The sequence below is a fragment of the Simochromis diagramma genome, unplaced genomic scaffold (genome assembly GCF_900408965.1).
Source record: "Simochromis diagramma unplaced genomic scaffold, fSimDia1.1 OVJJ01000321.1, whole genome shotgun sequence".
NCBI classification, from domain to species: domain Eukaryota; kingdom Metazoa; phylum Chordata; class Actinopteri; order Cichliformes; family Cichlidae; genus Simochromis; species Simochromis diagramma.
Window position 1 is genome coordinate 10,010,188 of NW_024386772.1, and position 25,619 is coordinate 10,035,806.

The following is a 25,619-nucleotide window of genomic DNA, read 5'->3' on the forward strand; positions in this document are numbered from 1 at the left end:
GACATACCCAGGTCACTGATTTAAGAGTGCCACAGTATGTTTGCAATATTAGTCACACTTGCATCTGTGACAGCCATTGTCAATATGAACTACTGAAGTTTAACTGTTGTCACTAATATCAAATATCAATAGTGTGAATATGCATTTGCTTCAGCAATACTGAAAGAGTTGTTTACAGCACCTAGTCCAGTTTTAGAAAACTAAGGTTCTCTTCGTGATTGTGAATTATAAAAATGTGTAGATGAGCATATAATCTTAGTGCAAATTAAAAACAAAATTAGTGTGATAAAGTGTCATTGTGTTAGACACACATTTTTGCTGTGTGATGCATGCTTTACTAAGCTGAACAGTTCATGCACGTGCACAATAATTGTGTCCGCTTATCTTTTAATATAACTGTATGCGTTCAGGCTTGTGAAATGATATTAGGTCAGATCAGTTAGGAAGATTTACAGCTTCTAATGGAAAGTGACTAGAACACAGATTCAGACACTAAGCTGATACTTTAAGATGCCATCAGATTAATTAGAAAAAAAGTGCATGTCTAGGGTTTTAACCTCTTAAATGCTCACACGTTCACTTTACAGAGGATACTTCTTGCCGCACTAACTAAAGGTCTTATAATATCCTGTATCCTATTCTTACCTCAGAGAGATTTACCTAAGCTTTCTTTTCTCTTTCCTCCACAACATTCTTTGTTCTTTTCTTGTTTGGTCAGCATTAGCACCTCAGCACTGTATATTTTGCAAATCAAGCAGCTTATTTCAATATAGGTTACATCTGTGGTTCAAACTTATTTTGAGACAGATGCCCAAAAATGCATCTTTGGGAATGTTACTTTACCTTAGACAGGTAACAGTAATGATACTAAGGATCCCAAGGATAGATGTTGTTAGCATTACACTTCATTAGTGGTTACCTTAGCAAGGTCAGTTGTAAATCCACATGTTCAACTGTACATCTTTAAAACCTGGCAGTGATGTCACTCTCAGGTTACACACGTTCTAGTAGTAAAGTCAGAAGAAAAGGAAAAATGCCTTATTTTAGTCCTTAGCAAGGTAGAGCTATTCGCTCTCGTGCATCACTTGCAGCATAGCACAGCGCTTGTTTTCTTGTATTTATTTATTTTTTGTGCTTAAAAACACCATTACAGCATGTTCATAGATAGGGCTGTGTTTAGGGCTCAAACGATTCGAGTAATTTTAATAATTTGATTATTAAAAAAATTCTTGACACAAATTCTTTGCTTTGCTGCTTCATTTAACACACGGCTTCATACCGCACCAGAGTTGGAAATGCGATCCACATTGGCGACTAAAAACAGACTGCAATAGAAGCGTATTTAGGAGCAGCGTATGAGTAAAACATTTGATAACATTAAGCTCACTGACACTGATAACCCAACAGCAGGAGACATGATGACGGTGCCGTAGTTTAACATGGAGTCGGAGTCTGTTTACACACCATGAAGAGCAAAGAGATGGAAACGTTAGTGAGATGGTGAGCTCAGGTTGAGTAAAAGAAAATGTGTTTCTAGTGCAGGGGTAGGCAACTCCAGGCCTCGAGTGCCGGTGTCCTGGAGGTTTTAGATGTGTCCATGATCCATCACAGCTGATTTAAATGGCTAAATGACTCCTCAGCATTTCTTGAAGTTCTCCAGAGGTCTGGTAATGAACTAATCATTTGATTCAGGTGTGTTAACCCAGGGTGGGATCTAAAACCTGCAGGACACCGGCACTCGAGGCCTGGAGTTGCCTATCCCTGTTCTAGTGTCTAAAACAACAGCGCTGTTCCTGTAATCACCATTCAAACCTTTTCTGGGAAAAAGCTAGCTGCCCTTCATCCATCAACGTATAAATCCTGCTGCTTACAATCCATAAAACATAGCTTAATTTTTTTTCTACATTATTATTTCCAATTTTCTTTAAATATTGTGATAAAATCCCATTTACAGCCTGGGCAGTGTCCTGCATATGGTTCATTTAATGAGTCACAATTGCACAGCCACACAGTTGAAATGTTTGACTGTTTTACAGATGTTTTGTGCACTGCTGCCATATTGGATTGTAAAGTTGGGGCTGTGATTTAACAATCACCACTCTAAATCTCCCAGTTAGAAGTCTGAGGTGTTCCGGTTGAAATTTTTGAGTGGGGTGCCAGAAATACGACTTCTGACTTCAGATGGAATGCACCAATACTTCCACCCTTACAGCTTTTTCAGCGAGCCAGCCCACTTTTTGCAATGATGCAATGTTTGAATGCTAAACATTATTACGTAATACTCTCAATATTTGCAGTTTAAGTTTTCCACAACAATATAGATTATGGGCGATGATTGCAATCCTGCACTTAAGTTCAAGCCTTGACTTAGTCATGAGTTTATCTCCTGTTTTAAGCAGTCAGTTGGAACTTGAATCTGCCTCATAGATCTGGCCCAATATAGTTATTTTTCCTCAAAAAAAAGTCCCATCATGATATCAGTCTGTGTGCTAGACGAGGAGATGATGGACTACAGATAAGTGAGCCCTTAGATTGGTGGGGGAAGGCATATACAAGATTACTCTAAGGAGACTGATTGTATGGGGGTGGAGCGTGATGAAATGGACTGAGAAAAAGACAGGAAGGGGGTGGGGTCTTAAAGGTGTAATGGAAGGGGGCAGAGAGAGAGAGCATGGACCTCAAGCCATTGATGGAGAAGTGGGGAGGGGTGAAAAGAAAAAAACACGTAGGAGTAAGAGAGAGAGGGAGGGGGAGAGAGAGGGAGGGAGGAGTGTGTGGGCTGAGGCTTGCTGAATGAGGAAGCAGTTGAGCCATTTTTTTTTTTTTACTGTTGAGTAACTGCATGCTGGTCTGCCTGTGTTAGAGAGGGTGAGAGCGGGACCTGGACGAAAAAAGTGTTTCTTCTGGATCTTATCAGAGCTCAGTCCTCTCTTTCACCTTCCCCTCTCAGTTTTGTATACATCTTGATTGCTGTTTGTGACTATTTAAGTTGGGGAGGCCCTGGAGAGGACACACAATGGAGCGAAGAGCCTCTGGCAACTGGGCTGTTGTACTGTTGAGAGGGGGATGGTGTAGAGAGAGGACCGGTTCACACAGCTAACACAGCCTGCCGGCTGTAGGTTTCCAGCAGCCTGTCCTCCCGCCTGGACCTACTCTTTCCCGGCTGGGGCCTCTTTTTCCTGGAACAGCCACCCTCAAACTACACTTGGACTACACTACGGATTACTCACCGTGTTCTGTGGGATTTTATAATACATACTGGAGCCTGAAGAGTAAATCTATTATGTTTTTTGGATTGAACAAAGGGAAAAACTAACTTCTCTGTAATTCTTCCGTGCCCTGTTTTGGTTTTTGCTTTCTCTTTCTGTTTAGAGGAGTTCGTAAATGGATTACAAGATGCATGCCAAATCAAACGATTTACTGGATTTCCAAATACTGGATACACTTCTGGAAAAAATTGCGCATTCAGTCTCTGTTAAAAGGTAATGTTATCTGGTTACTTAGAGTATGTTACATTTTTCTTCAGAAACTCTGTTGAGTCACTGAAGGTCTTTATAGTTTTATATTTACAAAATGTTATAAATTTGTGTACATGGTTAAAAAGTATAATAGAAAACACTAAGGACAGCCTGGAGTCATGGTTCTTGGGACTATCATGTGGTTAGAAAGACTTGAGTTTTATGGGACCCAGCAATTCAATCCTGTTTAGAAATATGTCTTCAGTTTTATTCTGAATTGTATTTGGTATCTAGATTTCAGCCAGAAGCCTACCTCCTGGCGTGAGAGAGAGAGAGGAAGGGGGAGTACAGAGGAAGACTGTAGGGTTTTGTGTGTGTGCGCGCGTGTGTGTCTCCTGATTCCTGGCAGGGTTTGGCTTGCTTATCCTAACCAGCTGGAAGTTTAACTTAAAAGAGACTACATGATTCTTGCCTTTTCCTGTTATGTGTCTGACTCATGGTTAGTCTATTCGAGTCAGTCTGTATGACTCATGTAGTAAGCGGTTGTAATCAGCACAGGGGGAATTTTTTTTATATGTGTGACCTTTCAGTGAATTATTGAAAAGTCATTACTTGTGTTTCAAATTTCCATAGAACAAATGTAAACAAAGACAAATTTTGTTTGTCTTTCATATGTGATGAAACTGACGTAGCACAGGTTATGGGTGGTTACTGATAGTCATCGAAAACTAGGATTTGGAGGTATCAAGAGTAAAAATACAGTGCATTGGCCAAGAAGTCTTGAATTGTTCCCATAGAAACATTGGCAAAATTTGTTTTTTCTTTGCTTCAACACCTTGAAATTGAAATTCCTGTCATATGCTGTAGCGTTTCAAGTTTATTTTGGTATGTTTCTTGTCCCACTGGTGTACCATGAGGATTAATACATACATTTTTATAATCAATCTTATTCTTAACTATTATTAATGAAGCATAATTTTACTGTAAGTTCTTCTAGTGCTTTTCTTGATAGTTGGCTTTTTGTTGCTCACTATGAGGCTGCTGTACACAGCCTGATGCGTGCATGTCTAGTGCCATCTGAGCCCTGTTTGCACCTGTAAATTTCACGTGGTGATCGCACGCCCACTGGGACAAGTATTTGCCCTTGCAAGATGGGATTTACAATCAGAAACACCCTTAATTCATGGATGACTCGTTACCTTATAAAAGTTTTTCACATCAGTGCTTTCAAAATAATAACAACTATATTTGTGCCTCTTTTCCACATGTATGTACTGAGCTTGACTCTACTCTTCTTGGTTTTGGTTGTTTTACATTACAGTCGAGTACCACCTTTTTATGCTTGGTGTCCTTATAGCAACACAGCCAGTGGACCAGTATGTTGGTTTGTGTAGACCCATTTCTGTCATTGCCAGGTTTAAAAACTATCAGTTTTGATTTTTGTGAAGGGGTCGCTCTAATGACTCATCAGTGACACCACTAACTGGCCAGTTGGTGGCATTCAGTCTGATGTGACATTTTGTCTCAGAGCGCTTGGAACCCCGGCCAAGTATCAAGTACTACTACCTAATGAAAAACCCTAAAAACTGAGTCAACTCAAGGCAAGCCAAGCAAGCACTAGTGGAAAGGGCTAAAATTGAAACTGACTAAACCCATGTTGAGTTTCAAAAACAAAAGTACACTTACATTTCTTGTCTTACCAGTCGAAAGGAGAGGGGGAATAAAAGGACGTATGCAACAAGAGTGTTAACGACCCGAGAAATAAAAACATAGGTGGAATCAGTACAAACTTGAAAATCGACTGTCAAGACAGTAGCATTAGGGTGGAGCTCCTCCCTGAAGAGGAGCTGAAAAGGCTGGTGTGTAAGCAGGGAATTGTGCTGTTGGCTTTGTCAGTGTGGTTCAATTAATTATTTATTTTCATGCTTTCAGACAACATAAGCCATCATTCTAACTCTTGGGGCAGCCCCCCCCTCCTTAACCTTATACATGAATGATTAATAGCTTACTTTTACAGGGAGCACTGATGTCTTGCTATATTGTGTTTTGCTTCTATGTAGGACAGTCGGTGATGCTATATGTAGGACTAGATATCCTCACTTGAGATTTGTAACCCCCACCCCAGTAACCAGAACCACTTCCTCTCAAGAAAAAAAAATTCCACAGCAGTCTGTGGTCCAGGTCAAAAGTCAACTATTATTCCAGGCCTAAACCATGCAGCAACAGGAAGCAAGCCTCTTGACCTGTGTTGGGGACTTTTGGAACCTTGATCTTAGATGCAAATATTACTGTTAAATTATCACAGCAGGTCATTCAAACTTGTTATATAAGTTTCTCTTAGAGAAAAACTGAATGTGAATTGGTGCTTGCTAATATTTGTGCAGTTTAATATTAATAAAATCTGAGCAAGCAACTTTGTCTTGCATGTAATTTATTTGAAGTGCGTAGCATCCAAATTAAAACATGTGAGGGCAAAAAGAAATTGCTGGAAAAGGCACTCACAAAAACAAGGCATATGTACACCTGCGCACAATAGCCCCTTTTCCATTTACCTACTTGGATCGACTGGTTTTCCATCCCAATTGAATACCACCTAATGTGTATAATCGTCAATCATATAAATGCTGCTGATCAACTTGTGAATTTCTAATATCTGATACGAATGCTACAAAAAAGGTGGATGTTGAGGCAACTGTATACCTACCGCTCAGTCTGTGGCTTTTCGTCAGACTCTGGGACCATGGCGCTGTTTTTTTGGAGCCATTTCCCTCATTGCCAGGTTTCAAAAATGACGGTTTTGATTTTTGTGAACGAGACACTCTCATGACTCATGGAGTGACACCACTGACCAGCCAATCGGTGGCATGTGACATCTTCAGTCACTTCATTTTGGATCGCTTGGAACCCCGGCTAACCAGGTTCCATGACCTAATGGAAAACCCTGAAACCTTGAGAAGACTAATGGAGAATTGGCTAATGTTCCCTTTAAGCCGCAGTCAGTCTAAAAATTTGTGAATCAGCCTCAAATGCTGCACTCTAGTCACCCACTTTCAAGCTAGAATGTTTATGTATATACAAATGAGAGTACTGATCGGAGGGTTCCTCAAGTCATGGTGTCCTCTGGCCAGTCTACAGCATAACACAAAAGTGTCATCACAGCATGTGAAAAGCATAACTGACTGATCCACAACTTTCGCAAATAATTGTGAGAAATAGTGGAATCCCTCTGCACAGAGATATCAATAAAAAATAGTCACTGATAAAAGTGATGTATTTATTTACATTTTTATATGATAAATGTGGCACTCATCATGAAGATATTGTGCGAGTGCTGTCATTGGCTTTATATACAGTAAGGATGGGGGGAAATTGATGTAGCATATTTTTAAATAAATATTTACTCTGCAAATACATTGAACAGGCACTCAACTCATCAGTTTACTAGTAGAGAATCTCCTTTGCTCATATTTTAAATGTTAAGTTGCTGATAACCAGGTACTCTCAGCACCTTCCTCTTATCCTAGTGGCAGGTTTGCTTGACACTGAAGTGGCAATCTCATCCCGCAGTTAGACTGATTCCAACTCAATTGTCATGGACTACAGTTCATGTTCAGCTCTTGAGATCTGTTATGAGCTAGACCCCAGTCTAACAAGGACCTGTAACAGGTAGAAAACTGATTCAAGTGCTGCAACACCAAACTCACTGAGGCTGCAGAGTAGAATGACCACTACTACAGTCCAAGACTGTGGAGCTGGAGTTCACCTACAGGATGGGGCTCACTGAATATATAGCCTGTAATGTTGTTCAGTTACATAGTTTTCACGAATAACTTTACACCTATTTTTGGCGTAGAAACTTGTCAACGGAAGTGATAATTCACTTAAGAGAGCAACTGCACCTCCGTTTGCACTGGTCACATATGGAAATACTCACCTCCATAAATTGAATATAAATCTATGGGAAACACTATTTAACTGTTTAATGTTGTTTATGTTTTAAAGACGGTTATGTAGTTGGAAAAGTTTTTTTTTTTTTACATGTATTAAACCAAAGTTTCGTTTTACTGGGTTCACTTTTACTGGTTACTTCCTAAAACATGAAGGGAACCAGACAGAACAGGTTTAACAGGTTTCCTTCCTAAGTATTTTGTCAACAGCATTTATGGTGTTTTAAATTGCAAAGACCGCAAACCTTGTCCATGTTGTGTTTCTGTTAGTGCAAATGATCAGCAGGCCAAAAACCAAATCACTGCACGGTTATTAAATAACAAAATGCTCAATATTAGGTAAATTGACCAATATAGGTGAATTGGAGATGCCAAGAAAGGTGAAATGAAGGAGCTTTTAAAAACACTAGAGATGAGGCTTGTTGCTGCAACGTTTGAGTGAAGAGATCTACATGACATTTATGCTTTCAGAACATCTCCTGGAAACATTGTATTATAATGCGCTTGTAGTAATAAGTAAGGATGTAGACAAAAAGCTCAGGCCTGGAAAAAATGCAATAACTAGAAATCTACATACTTACCTGTTTGACATAAACATGAATGATATTGTTCTCAGTAGACACATTTGTACTGATTGTTCTTGACAGTATCCAAAAAAGGTCATGAGACAATATAAGACTAATGTTCATTTATTAGCATGTAGAGGAGAAGATATTTTGGCAAATTGTCAAATACATAACACCCACCTGTTTACAGTAGTGATTGTAAATGTGTCATGATGACAGTCAGAACAGGATATCTAAGATGATCTTTCTGATGTCCAGATAACTTACCCACATGTTGTTATTCTGGTTTTACTAGGCTAATTGTTTTCCTGTGGCATTTAGTCTGCCAGACATCTTCAGTCTTCGGATTTAAATATTTCTTTTAATGTTTGCGATTTTCTACACATCTAGTGATACTGTTGTGTTTTTTAAAGCCAGACAGGGAAAGAAAAATAGTCGTAGACAGCACTAATTTCCTTCGGGATTAATAAAGTATTCTGATTCTGATTTAAACTTTCCCAGGTGTTGTTGAGAAAAATTTAAGACTACAGCCAATGTTTTAAAATGGTGTTTCATTTAGGTTGTTGAGCTAGATGGTTCTGCAAATGAAGATGGCAAAACATTTCAGCCAATTTCACTGCAGCCTTTAGGTTTCAAAGACACTATTTCACAGGAATGCATGCAAATGCTGGATGCAGTCAAATTGGGCATTAACCTTTGTTAACCTGCTTACTGTCTTCTGACCTGTGTGATGTCAGATTGTTCTGATTTAACGTGACAACAGAACAAGTGATCATCTAGCGAATTCAGATTGAGTGGAGTTCAGCCCTGATAGGGGAGGTCAGTTAGACATATACAGTCAAATGTTTAAGTCCACTTGAAAAATGGCAAACATTCATATTTTGCTTGATTGGATCTTAACAAGGTTCAAGCAGAGTTTCAACATGCAACATTAAGAAATGGGAGGGAGACAAAACATTTTTCTGAGCATGCAATTTATTAAAAACAACATTGAGAGAGGCTGTTTTACAGCTGATCAAAAGTTTAAGACCACATGCCTTTAAAAGGCCAAATCTGTGCAAAAATGAGGCTTCATTGTCATTTTGTGTCATGTAGTCACACTGTCATGACGTTCTGATGGCAAAAGCAAAAAAATGTTCCCTTTTCGAACGTGGTCGGGTTTTTGAGCTATATAAACCAGGTCTCCTGCAATGTGCCATTACTGCTGAGCTGAGATGCAGTAAGACAGTCTACTGGAATTTCTTAAATGATCCTAAGGGTTATGGAACAAAAACGTCAAGTGGAAGACCCCCCAAAATTTTGCCAGCACTGAGCCAGAGGATCTAATTGGCTGTCCGTCAAGACTGCAGCCCCATAACCATCAGACGGCACCTGAAACTGAAGGGCTTCAAAAACAAAAAATATCTTCAAAGGCCATGTCTTCTTGAACGCCACAGAACTGACCGTTTGAATGGTCCTGATGATTTCTAACGTTACTGGCATGAAAAGCAGATTCCACCTGAGATGTTTTCTACGCCCTACATTTCAGGGGGCGCCATGGTCTGCAGTGCTTTTTCCTTCAGTGGAACAACGGCACTTCAGGTGGTGCAGGGCCGTCAAACAGCTGCTGGTTATTTCTAAATGTTGTAGAGAGCATCTCTCATGACTGAGGGCCCTTGTCTGTATGATGACACCTGGGTTTTTTTAACAGGACAACGCTACAGTACACAGTGCCTGCAGGACAAGGGACTTTTTCAAGGAGAATAAAATCAGTCTTTTGGACCATTCTGCATGTTCCCCTGATCTAAATTTAATTGAGAACCTTCGGGTATGGATGACAGGGGAAGTTTACAAAAATGAACAACAGTTCCAGACAGTAGATGCCTTTTGTGCGGCCATCTTCACCACTTAGAGAAATATTCCCACTCATCTGATGGAAACTCTTGCATAAAGTATGATTTTTTTTTTTGTTGCAATTTTTCAAGTGGTCTTAAACTTTTGATTGAGATTGTATGAAGGCTGATGCAAACATAAAAGTGTACTGTAGCTGAAGATAATACTGATTCTGAAAAAAGCAACATAATAGTCTTTAAAACTATGCCAGTATTTATAATGCTGTAATAACTGCAAACTTTTACATGTAATTTTCTTGGGGGAAGAGAGGCGAGAGAGGTCTCCAAAGGTTTTCAGCATCATTGCAACATTATTTTCTCTGAGCACAGTGTAGAATAAAATCTTGCATGTGCTTTTGGTGTACAAAATATCCATGACGATAAGTTTGATTTTCGTTCTGGTTTCCATCATTAGTCAGGAATGGCATCTGATAGTCAATAGACTGAAATCATGCAAAATCATGCACAAAAAGGATGATTTGTCCAACAATCACTAAAGCAGAACACAAAAATGTGTTCTGCAAGTTGTGCGGTGCACAAGTTGTATCTGCATCATCACAGGTGTCATTTTTGGAGATGACCTTGAATATTGTGATATAATGTTTTATCGTGTATTATCTACCACAACCTTTCATGTTATTTTTGATCATTTGACAAACAAATTGTATTTTAGTGTTTAGTAAATTAATCCCTGCTTGGCTTGATTTGCACATCGGTGTGCTGAGTCTAGACAAGTTCTGTGGCTTTGTTTATTTTAAATTTGTTTTTATTTGGTCTTATTCACAGGGTATGGTACTTTTGCCTCCAGCTACAAATGTACCATATCACCTGGACCAGTACTGCTTCTTTTTTATGTGTTATTGGTTGTGGTCATTCAACATATTGGCAGTTATTCAGATTCTCCACTGTGCTTTAGTGCCTCGGGGGGGAACACAGTGATCATGTGGTGTGCAAACTGCTTCCTCCTTCTCAGAAAGTGACTCACCAAGAATGAGATTAGTCACAGATCCATATAGTTGTGTGTGTGCATGTGTTTATCTTTGAAGGCGGATTTCAGAGTATCAGACTGGAAAGCTTGAATACACAATCTGATGATCAGTATTTTTCCCCCAGAATACTGCTGCTGTTGTATTTTTACTCTGTTAGTCTAGATTGGTTTTTAGTTGGACTGTTGTCTTAACAGCCTTTGTGTGTAATTTGAATGTAATGTCCCTGACTGCCTGGGAGAGAGTACATTATGTAGGACTGAGCGTGCGGTGGAACACACAGTCCCTCGGCTGCCAGATGACACTAATTCTCCTCTACTCTCCACCTCTGCCCACTCGCATCCAAAAGCACTCCCAGGTCTTGAGACAGAGTGGGAACAAAAGATCTACTACAACAACAACAACAACACACACAAAAACAAAACTGAAACAGTTTATGATTTTTATTGAATTCACATCAGTAGACTGTTCTTATTTTATATAGTAAGCCATAATATACACTTTCTATGATCAATCATGAGTTAATGCATCTGATTGTGATATCTTTTTGGAAATAACATTTCTATTAACAGATAGAGAAACTGTTATGGTAAAATTCAGACAGTTCGTTTTTGGTTTTCATTTGAGTTGTGTTTCTTCTTTCGGTTGAGAGGAAAATTTGTGAGTTGGTGGAACTATGTCATAATACTCACTGAACTAACAGTTTGAAACCATAAAGGAAATTAAATCATGTGGTCAATTCTTATGCTGACAAAACCCCCAGTAGATTAGTCAATGATTTGCAGATCTAGGTGTATTTTACATTATGTCTGTTGCTGCCATGGTTACATATAGTCAGGGACAATTTACTTATCTACCTCAAAAATAGATACAAAGAAAAGTGAGAAAATAATAGAGCAAAAGAAAAGGCAAGAACTGTGCCAGGTTAAAAAGGTGCAATTTTCTGTGTCTGGGTAGTTCAGAGTAGGGCAGGGCAATATGGCCAAAAATATTTATGGCCATATCACGATATACATTTGAAAATTTGCAATAACGATATAACTGACGATATACTTTACAACTCCGCAACTTTATTAGTCCAAAAACCCCCCATCAATATATTTTCACTTAAACAAGCAGCTGTTTTTTATGTGCATTAAAGCTATATACAAATTTAACAGTGCAAATGCAAATTTCTTGCTGACAGTTTAACCAAAAGGCATTTCCAGTGGAAACTGGCCGACATATTATACATGGTTATGCTCAGGATATCCACAAAATTTAAAAAGAGGTTATCCACACACAATGCGGTAATATTATGTTGAAGCACAGTACATATCACTCCGCGAGGTTCCTGACTACGGTAGCCATAATGCTCCATCAATCCATCAAGCGGTGCGGCTTCGTAGGTTAGCAAAGTCGTACTAAAACATTTTTTTGACAGATTTTTGAGCAGCATGTACCACATAAAAACAGTTTGGTAATAAAGACGGCCCGCTTGCATGCTCTACCAAAAAATGTGCTTTGGTGTGTATCTGATGGACGAAAGCCAAACCAGTTCCATACCACTGAAGTTGCACCATTTTTGGTTCATCTGTTTCATTCAACGATCCGCTTTCGCCCTTCTCATTCTCCGTTGCCGCCATGCTTTTTCCACCATGCGCGTATTAAAACAAAGGCGCTGCACATGCGCGTTTACCCATATTCTATCGCGATATTTCATTTTCTTATCATTGCCTAACATTATTCCAGTATTACTGTGAACAGTACCCCTAGATCAGAGTATAATATCACAGTAACTCTCACATTGGACAAAACTCTAGTCACAACCCGTCCCCTCACCATGTGTGGATGGTGACTTGTATTTTTAAATAATTTCCCCCAGGGATCAATAAAGTATTCTGATTCTGATGGTGGTACGGGATAAGGAAGGGTGCAAATCCATATTAAACTGTATATGCATTTGTAACAATCATATGGTGTAGCTTAATAAGATGATACCATTAAGTTAAACGAAGGGTACTTCTAACATTTGTTTATTATTACTTTTTAACCACGTTAGTTCATATGAGATTTATATATCCTGACAACATTAGAAGATGGCTTAAGAATGTCTGCCATATTGGACACGATACAACCACTCTTTGCTAAGGAAAAACATGCATTGCTGGCAATGCTTCTTGGAGTTTTCTAATTGTTGCTGGGTTGCAAAGAATGCAAAGAAAACTGAATAATTGCTTTGGTAGCCAGAAGACTGCCACAGTTGGCTGTTGTTATTAATTTTTTTCTGTAAATACTTGCTAACTGCTTGCTGAGTGGTAGCACAACTTGTGAAAAATTGTGACACGAACCAGAAATTAAAGTAAAAATTAGACCTTTTGAAACATTGTTGCAATACTTTGAAGGCAAACCTTCTGCATTTCAGGGTTGAACTGCGCGTTTCACAGTCTATTTAAATATGAGGATTGTGTAGTCTTACTTTGAAGGCTTTTATAATTCTGTAATCATTTGTACATTTAAACTAGCCAAAAGTATCTATATAACAAAGACTGGAAGCCAGGGAGAGCTTCAGTTTAATGTACATCTGCAACACCAGTTACTACTTTTGCTCTTTTCCATGTTACCAAGTCTGTCATAGCATTTAATTACAGTTAATACTAATTCTTCCCTATTATACCAAAGTAGATAAAGTATTTAACATATTCAATTATGAAGGATCTTTAAAAAATTCACCCCGCCAACAGTGTGTTCTGGTTCAAGGCCAGATTTTCTGAATGAAATCATCACTGGGAACTTTGTCTTATTTTTAATATGACTGTGTAAACATTACAGTGCATGTTTCATCCTCTACTCACAATCAGAGCTGACAAAGTGGACATTTTTTCAACTGATAGAAGAAACTAACTCATTGTGTTGTGATTAAATGGCCGGTATACCACTAGCCTTGCAGCTATTTTATTTATTTGATTGTAAACATGGTATAAGGGGTCTAACTAAACTTTGCGTTAAAATGTAAAATGTGTAACAATTGGCTGTGTAACAAAAATCATTAGTTTAGCAAAGACCTTGTTTATAGTTTTGCTAATTACACTTCTTTTCTGTTTTTAGAGAGTCCAGTGAGGAGTGCAATGGGATCAGCAGTGCTCTGTCAGTGGAGTCTGTGCCGGGGCCAAGATTAAACTGGTGTCCTGCCAACACCACTACCTCTACCCCTGCCCCTGCTTCAGCTCCAGGGCCCGAGCCCAGGTCCTGCCTTATCAGAATGGGTGACGGCCTGGACACAGCGCAGATGTCGGGCAGCAGCAGCAGCCAGGGGCAGGTTCAGCAACAGTGTAACCCCCCACCCCCAGAATACATCAATCCCAACAGGCCAAAGCGCCAGACCAATCAGCTACAGTACCTGCTGAAAGTGGTTGTGAAAACCCTGTGGAAGCACCAGTTTGCCTGGCCTTTTCATGCACCAGTGGATGCATTGAAACTCAACCTGCCTGTAAGCTTTGTTTTAACATAAAATGCTTGATTTCTCTAAGATTTCATGGACAGAGTAGATGTCTCATAGATCAGCCCAGCTTCTACACAATCTAATGTCCTGTATTTACTTATTTGTACTTTTTTATGATTTATAAATGCAGGCAAACTGACTAGAGCTGTTCTCTGCATGTATATGCAAGATTGAGAATAGCAGGGCTCTTTTTTTTCTATATTTTATCATTTAGATTGTTGCATTTGTCATTGCACAGTATGAAGTCATATTAGACACACGCACATTATATCATCCTCAGCTGTTATAATCTGTAGTTAATGGAATTTAAATTTAATTTACAATTTTGGCTTCCACAAAACAATCAGAGCAAGATAACTGGGATTAAACAGTTACTGTGTTGTACGCTATTCTTTTGCTTTGCCTTTCAGCACACCACTCTCCTTTTGCACCTCTATAAAGATCTAAATTTAGTCACCGGAAGACTGTGGCAGACTCATTTATGTTGATTTATTTATTTTGTTTTTCAATCTAATTACATTTATCATCCAATTGAAAAGCCATTTCTTTTTTTAAGTTTAATGAATCCACAATTTTCCAAGCCCTGAGTAATCATGTTTAATGATATGCATCTCGGTATTTATCAAAACAATTGTTATTGTGATTTTTGCCATAATCAAACAACTCTATGACAGTGTTAGGGATCACATTAAGAAAAAAAATATTGTTGATCATTTTGAGAATGAAGTCGAAATTTCAAGATCAAAAGTTGAAAATGTATTTTGAGAAAAAGTCTAAATGTGGAGATTACCGTTGTTGTTTCAAGACAAACTGTCACGGCTGCTACACCCTTTTAAAAAATACCCTGTTTAGATGAGTTAGTGAAACACATTAATCAGCCGTCTTGTGACACAGCATACATCTTCTAACCATCGATAATATGTCCACTCTTCTGAGTTCCTGTTTTTTTTTTCAAAAATAACATTTAATTATCAGTCATCTCTCAAGCCAGAATAATGAAATATTTGCCAGAAATTGAACATTTATTGAACCTTCTGACATTTTTTAAAATTAGTTAAATAAAATTTTTTGTTTGTGCAATTTATTTTGGTTTTTCGTGATGGGGCTGTCAATGATGATATAAAAGTGCCAAATATAATACAGGAGGTGTTAAGGGGTTCACTTTAGTAAAGAACCAGATTGCATTGAAGAGTTTCCACTTGAGTTCTTTCTGACCAACTTATTTGTAACCATTTCAGGACTACTACACAATAATCAAAACCCCTATGGACATGGGAACAATCAAGAAAAGGCTTGAGAACAGTTACTACTGGAATGCCCAAGAATGTATCCAAGACTTCAACACGATGTTTACCAATTGCTACATATACAACAAGGTACATAGTTGTACAACAGAGCCTTATCAATATAACATTGCAATAATTCTGAAGTTGTTCCACTTGAACTAAGACTGTTTTTCTCCCTTTGCAGCCTGGCGATGATATAGTGTTAATGGCTGAGGCTCTAGAGAAGGTTTTCCTCCAGAAAGTCTCAGAAATGCCACAGGAAGAAACTGAGATTGTTGTCATGACAGGAAAGGGACGTGGCCGAGGCCGGAGAGAGGGAGGTATGGATCTCTAAAATTAATTTCTACCAGTTAGCATGTATTCCTAGTTTTTCCTCTTTAAGATTGTATATTTAGGGTTCTTTATTTATTTATTTCAGTTGAGTTATATTAAAGGATTGAGAAAATGCACCTTTTAAGCTCAATGAATCAACATTTTTCTTTCCTCTGAGTAATCATGTTAGCCCTATTTGACTTCAGTGTGGCTGCACATTTCGGTGTGCACATGGATAGGCATTTCTTTGGTCTACATTATTATAAAGACCAGAGAGAGTGTGCAAAACTCTGATATTTGTTTCTGATTCTATATGCAAGAAGAGTTTTTAATCTAAAACTTTCATGAGAAAATAACCGTTTTGTTCTTTCACATCCAGGTCTAAACTTGAAACCCGGGGCCATTATGGATCCTTTGTCAACAACTCCTCAAACACGCGGCCTATCAGCCCTCCCAACAGGGCTCCAAACTCGAGGACCAGTGCAGGGTCCGCCTTCACTACCTCCCCAGCCTTTGATGCAGGCCCTGGCAGGCCATGTGCCCCCAGCGTTATCCAGCCATGCACCACAGCTCGGAGCGCCATTCTCCCTGGGTCAGCCAGACTGCCCACCTCAAGTTCCTGTAATGACTTCTGTGCCTCCCCCTTCCCAGACCTCTCTTCCCCCAGCAACAATCCAGAGCACTGCCCCCATGCTGCAGACCTCCATGACCATGACCAAAGTGAGTGTACTTGACAAATGGATGAATGTTTGGGCATGAAGACTCATCTTTGACCATGCTTGGATCAGACATATGTAGATAAGATATAATAACTGCTTAATTCCCTTTCTTGTTTTACTGCTATCCAGCCAAGAAAGAGCCAAAAAAGGAAAGCAGACACTACAACGCCTACTGCAAATGACCAGCTGAGTGAGTCATCGCCAGCAGAATCTAAGTCTGGGAAGACACTACCCAGGCGAGAGAGCGCACGGCCTACGAAGATTAAAAAGGACGCTCCAGACTCTCAGCATCACATAGGCTTGGGGATGGGACTAAGCGGACCGAGTGGAGGTCATAGCCCCAAACCACAGGACCAGCTGGGGTATTGCGCCAGTCTGGTTAGAGAGATGCTGTCCAAGAAACATGCTGCTTATGCCTGGCCATTCTACAAACCAGTTGATGTGGATGCACTGGGACTACATGATTATCATGATATCATCAAACATCCAATGGACCTCAGCACCATTAAGGTGTGCAGAAAACACATATTTTCAGAGAAACTAAAGAGGGGGCATTTTTTGATGGCAAGTAATTAATACCCTTGATGTATTTAATAGGCCAAGCTGGAGAACAGGCAATACCGAAATCCCCAGGAGTTTGCTGCTGATGTGCGATTAATGTTTTCCAACTGCTACAAATATAATCCTCCAGACCATGAGGTGGTAGCCATGGCTCGCAAATTACAGGTACGTACATGCTATTGTTACATTTTTAAAAAAGATGCAAGGCAAAAAGTTTTGTCGAGTTTTACTAGCCTTAAAGTATCCAATATAAGGGGAGGCTGTTTTGCTGCCGTTCTGATCTCTGATTGCATTCTACTGAATTAAATTTTTTGTTTTGGAATTATTTGATTTATTTGCTAGTTTATACAGGGCTCCTCTGCAAAAAAAAAAAGCAAATAAAAAATAACACTGCAATAAATCATCAAGTCTTACATGCTGCAGTTGAACAGGGAGCAGAAGTCATTAATATGTTAGTATCCTGCCCAACTAATGTATGTGTGTGTAAAACACCAATTTTGATAGTATGCTTGCTTCTTTTCATTTGTAGGATGTCTTTGAAATGCGCTTTGCCAAGATGCCAGATGAACCAGAGAGCAAGCCTTTAGTTTCTGCCCCAGCTCCTGCACTTCATCACCCTGCCCCTGTTAAGCCTCAGCCTCCTCTGGCCCACGTCGCCTCATCTTCGGACAGCTCCAGTGACTCGTCCTCTGAGTCTGAGTCTTCCACTGATGACTCTGAAGAGGAAAGAGCCCAGAGGTTGGCAGAGTTACAGGAACAGGTCGGTTGTCTAAGAAAATTCAGTTGAGTTGTTGTCCACACCCTGAAAACTTTTGTTGACAACTGATCTAATTTCTGTATGCAGTTGAAGGCTGTCCACGAGCAGCTGGCTGCCCTCTCCCAACCACAAGCCAGCAAACCAAAGAGAAAAGAAAAGGAAAAGAAAGAGAAGAAAAAGGATAAGCATAAAAGGAAAGGAAGCATGCCTGTCGATGAGATCCAGGATGCTACACCTCTTTCGCAGCCGTCTAAGAAGATTAAGACCAGTAACAATAACAACAAAGAGATTGTTCCCAAGAAGAAATCCAGGTGGGTATTAAGCGGTCTCCTAAAGCTTGAACAAAACCTTTATAAAGCAGTCAGCCTGACATTTCACAATCTGTTAATTACCCTTTCTTCATTTTATATACAGCTTATTGTTATGTTTTCAATAAATGCCAAGAGGCTTGGTTATCCTATGACATTTATTACATAGTTTATCTTCTTATAAATTATGAGTCTTAAGAGGTTGATCGTTGATTGTTGTAATCCAGCTTATTAGGTAACTTTGAGTGGACAGTTTTATTCATGTTAAGAGTTTTAGTCTCCAGCTGTAACTGATTAGCTGTAGGTATGTATTTTCTGTTTTTACCATTTCGAAAAGGCGACTGATTTACTAGAGGCTTAGTCAGCATTGGTAAATTTTTGTGTTTTGCCTCTGTAGCAAAAAGGAGACAATGAAACCTGCCAGCTTGCAGCCCGTTCCTAGTCTGGAAGATGACCTGGGAGCCACTGGGTCATCAGTTACAGGGGAAAAGTGCAAACCTATGACATATGAGGAGAAGAGGCAGCTAAGCCTGGACATCAACAAGCTTCCTGGTGACAAGCTTGGCCGTGTAGTACACATTATCCAGTCCAGAGAGCCCTCACTCAAAAATTCAAACCCTGATGAGATTGAGATTGACTTTGAGACGCTAAAGCCTTCCACTCTGCGTGAACTAGAGAGATATGTGTCTTCCTGCCTCCGCAAGAAGAAAAGGGTTTCAGGTAAGCCAGTGTATGAATTATAGTAAAAACAGACATCGGACCCAACTCCAAATCTATTAAAAAAAATACTTAGTCTTGACGGAAAACATTCAGAATTCTGCCATTTACTATCACTATGAAATCGGGAAATGTATGAACATGTGTATTGTTTTGTAGTTGATAAGACTATGGAGCCCATGGCTACCTCTAAAAAGACTGGATCTTCTTCAGACAGCAGTGGCTCCAGCTCAGACAGTGAAATAGAGGTGCCAGGTGAGTTATTCCAGATATGAGCATTCAGATTTACATAATCCCCCCCCCCCCCCCCCCCCCAAAAAAAAGAAGAGAAAAGTATGAAATGTTTATGTTTGTACATGTTTATTTTCCCAGGAACGATAAAACAGCCGAAAAAGAAGAACCATGCTGTAAAGGAGGGGAAGGGGAAGACACATTCTCATATTCAGACTCTACCTGCTCAGGCTACACATCAGTCTCAAGCTGCAGGCCTTCAGTCCAGCAGTCAGATGAAGCAACAGCAGCACCATCACCACCACCAGCCATCTCCTGCAGGCTTCATGGCGCCCCCTGTTGCTCCTCTCGAGTCTTCTCAGTTACTGGAGACGAGCTTTGACTCCCTGCCACCTTTTGGTCAGCCCATCATGCACATGTCCCACCACACAGGCAACGCCTCCTCGTCACCTGCACCTTCTCACCTCAACACTCATTCTGCTGGGCCAGTGTCCCCTGAGACACATCCTTTCCTCAACCAGCATTCCGTCCTCCCATCTCCAGGTAAGGTTTTATGCAGAGGCCATTTTTTGATGACTCTAGTCCTGATAACTACCTAGGTTGCTATTGCTTTTGAAGCTACAACTGCATTTCTCCTCTACGGAATCCTACAGTTGTAATGCAGGTTACAAAATGACACTAGTTTACTTTTTTTCTATTAAACCTATGTTCCAATAGAGCACATATACTAAAAATTGTATTTTTGCCAACAAATTCACGCTAATAAAGTTTTGCGTCTTCTACCCTTAGCCTTACACAGTTCCATGCCTCAGCAGCCTTCTCGGCCCAGTCACAAGGCAGCCCCTCTTCATCCCAAACCCCCTCAGCAACCAGCGCCACCTCAGCAGCCGCAGCAACAGCAGCAGCCACCTCTGCAGCAGCAGCCACCTCTGCAGCAGCTCCAGCTCCAGCCTCAGCCTCTGCCTCAGCCCCAGCCAACAGCACCACCACCACCGCCACAACAGCACCAACTCCCCTCACAGATTCTTCACTCTACTCAGCCTCTGCACCAGCGGCCTATATCCCCCCCAACACTCACACCCCAAGGCTTGTTGTCTTCTCAGCCACCCCAGATGCTGCTGGAGGATGATGAAGAGCCAGTGTCTACAACGCCAATTAACCAGTTATTCCTACCGCAGTTTCAGCAACCGCGTCAGACCCAGCAGGCTCGTCAGCAGCAGCAACAACCAGTACAGACTTCACTCCTGCAGTCTGTTCAGACACAATCTCAGCTTTCGTCTCAGACTACCTTGGCTCCTGCCCAGCACCCTGTTCAGTCCCAGGCTCAGTCAGCCCCGTCACATCAGACGCTGTCCCAACAGATGCCCTTACACCAGGCCCGCCACATGCAACATACTCAGCAGCAACAACAGCAACCACAACAGCAGCAAGTGAACTACCAACATTGTCCCATACTCCCTCCTCAGTCCCAGGGAACACAACACAAAGCGTCCATGCCCACCAATAAAACACAACAGATTATCCAGCAAGAGCAGCCCTCCCCTCGCCCGACCAAGCCTGACCCTTATAACACAGGTTGGTCGAATGAAATAGGACAGAAATATATTTTGTTACCTGGATTTTTTTTTTTCCCAAATGAATCATGTTTGCAGACATCTTATTTCCCTTTCTACTGTTTACAGGTCATATGAGAGACAACCCATCCCCTCTCATGATGAATTCTCCCCAACTTCCCCAGTATCCCCCTGTGTCTCACCAGTCTCCGCCTCACAACATGCAGCCTAAAAAGGTGAGAACATTTCTGTCAGGTTGGCAACTGTTTTTAATTGAAGCAGAGTTCGAGGCTCGAATAAGGTCTGACTTTGATTCAATTTGATTGCCATGCAGCAAAGGGCCCCTGGGACCCAAGGTGTGTTAAAAGAGGAGAAACTTCCTCCATCACCAGTGATGAGAGGGGAGCCATTTAATCCTGCAATGAGACCAGATCATCATAAACATCCTGAGAGCAAGCCTTGTCAACCAAGCCACAGCCAACAGAGTAAGAGCTCCCTAACTACTTCTCCTTAACGTTTTCCCCCCAAAATGAGATTAAGAATTAAGAAACTGTGCAGGATATTGATTCTTCTTGTGTTGAGCAGATGTGAAGTCCATGGAAGGCTCGCGACCTGTCATCCGCTCCTCTGAGCCCAGTGGGCCACCCACCTCTTTGCAAGATAAGGAGAAGTTCAAGCAGGAGTCCAAGGCTCCTTCTGCCCCCAAAAAGGTACAGGTGGGTGCAAGAGTCAGTTTATAAAAGTATAACTCATACCTCTATATACATCTGATTGTAGCCCAAAAGGATTCCACCTACCAGAATTTTTGATTTGATCTCTCTGTGTCTGTTCCTCAGGATGTGAAACTGAAGAATATGGGCTCGTGGGCCAGTTTGGCACAAAAATCCACGTCTACGCCCTTATCGGCAGTGAAATCCTCGAGTGACAGTTTTGAACAATTCCGTCGTGCTGCTCGGGAGAAAGAGGAGAGGGAGAAGGCCCTGAAGGCCCAAGCTGAGCAGGCAGAAAAAGACAGGCTACGCAGAGAGCAAGACAAACTACGGTGAGATCGTCAGTAACAAATACAAAAGGGGCAAAAAGCAGCAGTGATTGAGGAGATTCGTGTCCCGTATTTATTGTATATCTGCTTGAAAAAGTCATGACAGAATAATATAAAGTATATTATAGTTAACTGTGTCTATAGCAATGTGCAGTCATTCAATGAATTTGAATGACTGCAAATATGTGTTTGAGCTGCTTGATGTTTAATACACAGTGTGAATTCCTGGATTTAAAGATATCATATGCCCTCTTGTGGTCATATTTTGTGACTGCACCAGCCACAGAGATTAAAGTGTACTAAAAGGGCACAGTAGCAGAGGAAATTGATTTAAAAATGATCAGATCTGACAAGGTTATCATGGAATATCATTAATCATGAGCCTGTCGACCCTCCACTTCTGTCTGATGTTTTTCATGAACGAGCTTTTAATTTTTCATCTATTGTAGATGTTGAACTGCTCAGTAATAAGGAATATTCCAGTAAACAATAAGGGTGCTAACACCCTCTTTTTAAAAATAAATACATTTTTAAAAAAATGCTTGTAGTAATCTTTGTGATGATCCTGTTTCTGTGGGCTTTAAGTGTCCTGTGTGAGGCCCAGCAGGGCACCACATGTATATGTGAGGACATCGCTTATGTAGCCATGAACCCCCTTCAGCAACATGCTGAGCGTTTGACTGATGGCTGTTGCTCTGCTTTCCAGAGGTCGGGATGAAGAGGAGGTCATGGAGCAAAGCAGAAGGATGCACGATGAGCCTCGCAGACGTCTTGAGCAGCCACACATTCAAGCCCCGTCACAACAACAACATCAGCAGCAGCAACAACAGCAGCAGCAGCAGTCGGTGCAGCAGGAGTCCCAGCCTCCCTGCCATTCAGCAGCCTCCTCAACCTCCCACACCGCCTCAGCTCACCACACAGAACCAGTTAGACCAAGAGAGAGAGAGGGCCCGCCTCCGAGAGCAAGAGAGAAGGAGGCGGGAAGCGGTGAGATGATTTTTCTAGGTTTAACCCTTCTGGGATCTGTGGGGATCTTGAGCTATGTAAAACAAAAGGGAGTGAACTGTTTGAACATAAACAATAATGGCTGTTCTCTTCTTTCTCTACAGATGGCAGCGACTATTGACATGAATTTCCAAAGTGACTTAATGGCTATCTTTGAGGAGAACCTGTTTTGAGAAGAAGAGCAACTGAAACAAAACTGCAAAAAAGAAAGAAAAAAGAAAGAAAGGGAGAAAAAAGATGTAAACCTCCTCTAAAGTAAGAATGTGGAGATCATGCAGCAGAGAGGGACACGGACTGTACGTATACGTGACGGGCCCTGTTGAGACTGAGTACAAACACTGGACGGGCGGTCACAGCTTGGTTTGCCCACGTGGACTGAACACACAAACATCACACGGGGACGAGTCGCTTCGTTTTGGATGTCGTTTTCCTGGATATTTAGCATTACCTGGCTGATATCGCGTAACGGGAAAAAAGCGGACCCCTGATGGCAGCGCTGCCTTTTTCACACTTGGTTTTTACAGTGTGTGTCTGTGGGTACAACGGTAACCACAAGCGTGAAGACATCCCACTGATAACGTTCAGACAGACTGCAGAGACACTGAGAGAACTGCCAGATGTCTGAGTTGGTGAAGAAGACTGATCTTTATGTGTTCTGTTTTGTTTCTTGTAAGTGAAAAGATTACATTTTTGTTTTGTTTTGGGGTTTTTTTGTTTTGTTTTGTTTTTTTTTGGGGGGGGGGGGGTGCTACTTCCATACTGTAAATCATGTATATTTCTCAGCAGAGAAGGTACAGTTTGCCTTACACCACTTTTTCCTAAACTGACCATTATCTTCTGTGGCCTGCACAAACGGACAAACAAACATTTGCAGACGAGGCGAGGAGCAGTGCAGACCTTTTTTCATTATCTAGTATCTACTGTAAAGAAGTATTTTCTTATACTACAATAACTGTTTATTTTGAATCTCTTTTCTTTCTTTTTTCCTTCCTCTTTGAATCTTCTCACCAACACACTCCGCCAGCTACTTCTATGCCAAACAACCCCTGATATCTTTTATGCTAAATTACTTGTCCTAAAACATTTGGTAGCTAGTTTAAAAAAAAAAAAAAAACCTTTAAAAAAAATACCCTCAATATATGCATTATCATAGTTTCAGCAAGTATTTATCAAAGACAGAGTCAGTCAAGTTTTTTCCATCTTGCCTTTTATTTTTTAATTTAAAGCTACAGTAGGAAATCTGTAGCAGAAGAGGGAGAGAGTCCGGTCGTTTCTAAGCTTTAGTTCTGAGTTTTCACTACAAATGTCGCACCATCGTTTGTATTACACTTTTAGATACACTGTTGGAGAAGTTTTTCTGAGTGGCCGGTTCACAACAGTCACTACTGGGTCAGTCAAGCCCCCTATTGTTCCCTCTGATGAAGGTGGGACTATCAGGGGAATTAGACAAACATCTTTCTGTAGCTGTTACTTCAATCAGGTTAGTAAAGTAGTAGACTGGAGAGAGCTCCCTGTTAGATTTTTCACATCGAATCGTCTTCTAGTTCACCGAGGGCACAGTGTCGACGGTATAAACTAAAAAGAAACAGTTACACAAGTCAAGAAACGGAAAATGCTGAAAAAACAGTTTTGATTTCTATCTTTGTTCTTGTTTGATAAAATTGTGGATGTGACTCTTCTAATTATGTTCTTGGAGACATTTGTTTGAGCGGGGATCGACTGAAATCCGAACACATCTCGTCCTCTCTACTTGTCTCTTATGGTGTTTTTTCTCCAGTGCCTGTATTGTATTGCAGTTCTCGTTGGCTTATATTACACTTTGACCGGGTTTAGAAAGGGGCGAGTCAGCAGTGGGCGGTGTAATATTTAAGTGGGGTGGGAGATTTTTTTGAAGGAGTTTGTGTATAAAAAAACAAACAAAACAAGAAACACACAACAAGAAAAAAAGAAAGAAAGGGAAAAAAGAAAAAAGTAATAAAAAAGGAAAAGACAGCGTTTTATACTTTACCCGTTACCAATATTCGGGTTTTAAAGTTAGTTTTAGCTGGACTTCTATGAGTGTACACACCTGACAACTACTTTCTCATTTTGTTCAATCAGCACATTTTAGATAGATCTGTTTCAGTGTCACCACACTAGCGTTTGAGTCTGGTCTGTGAGTGTGATTGTAAATTTGGATGGCTGTATGACTGTGTGTGTGTGTGTGTGTGTGTGTGTGTTTTCATTCTTTTCTCAGTGTGTGGTGCAGGGAGGTCTGTTTCCCGATGTAGATAAGCAGTCTGTTAATGAGGAGAATAAAAAGATGGGTAAGTACTTCAGGAGAACTCGTTTCTGTGCTTGAGTCACATCTTTTAATTTCTATGAAGTCCACGATATATAACTATATAATTTTATTATTAGATTGGTTTTGAAAGGGTAAAAAACAAAATGTCATTCCTTTTTAGCCTTTTTTTCCCCTTGTCATAATAACTGTTGGACATAATGTGCCATGAGTTTTACGGAGAATGTGCTGACCTGCAGCTCAGCCCAGAGTTTGCTTTATTCAGGTATCTTATTTTGTGTTACATTTGTTCTGTTTTGGGGGTTTTGTTCAGACATTTTCCTCGATTATCGTATGTGAGTGGTCTATCGAGGTCTCTGATTAAGTCTGTTATGATCATTGAATAAACTCATCTCTCTCTTTTTTTTTATTTTTTTTTTTTTTTTATAGAAAATAAAAAAAATAAACAAAGATTTTCCCTTTCCAGTCTCTTTCTGTTTGAAATCTAATGGAGCTTGTGTGCAGCACAGTCTCAACTGGGAGCAGATAGTTGGGATTACTA

General features: G+C 40.4%; 1 protein-coding gene across 1 annotated transcript; it reads left to right on the plus strand.

Moving 5' to 3' along the window:
* The first annotated feature begins 2,797 nt into the window (after positions 1–2,797).
* brd4 (bromodomain containing 4) lies at positions 2,798–24,373 on the plus strand. The gene is given in 20 exon segments (XM_040039840.1): positions 2,798–3,482; positions 13,916–14,297; positions 15,548–15,685; positions 15,780–15,915; positions 16,287–16,627; positions 16,756–17,136; positions 17,224–17,352; positions 17,717–17,947; positions 18,032–18,255; positions 18,650–18,972; positions 19,129–19,224; positions 19,342–19,743; positions 19,990–20,775; positions 20,883–20,989; positions 21,088–21,238; positions 21,339–21,469; positions 21,590–21,795; positions 22,499–22,646; positions 22,648–22,779; positions 22,902–24,373. Coding segments are annotated over 20 exon segments (4,611 nt in total). The 5' UTR covers positions 2,798–3,384; the 3' UTR covers positions 22,971–24,373.
* The last annotated feature ends 1,246 nt before the right edge of the window (positions 24,374–25,619 follow it).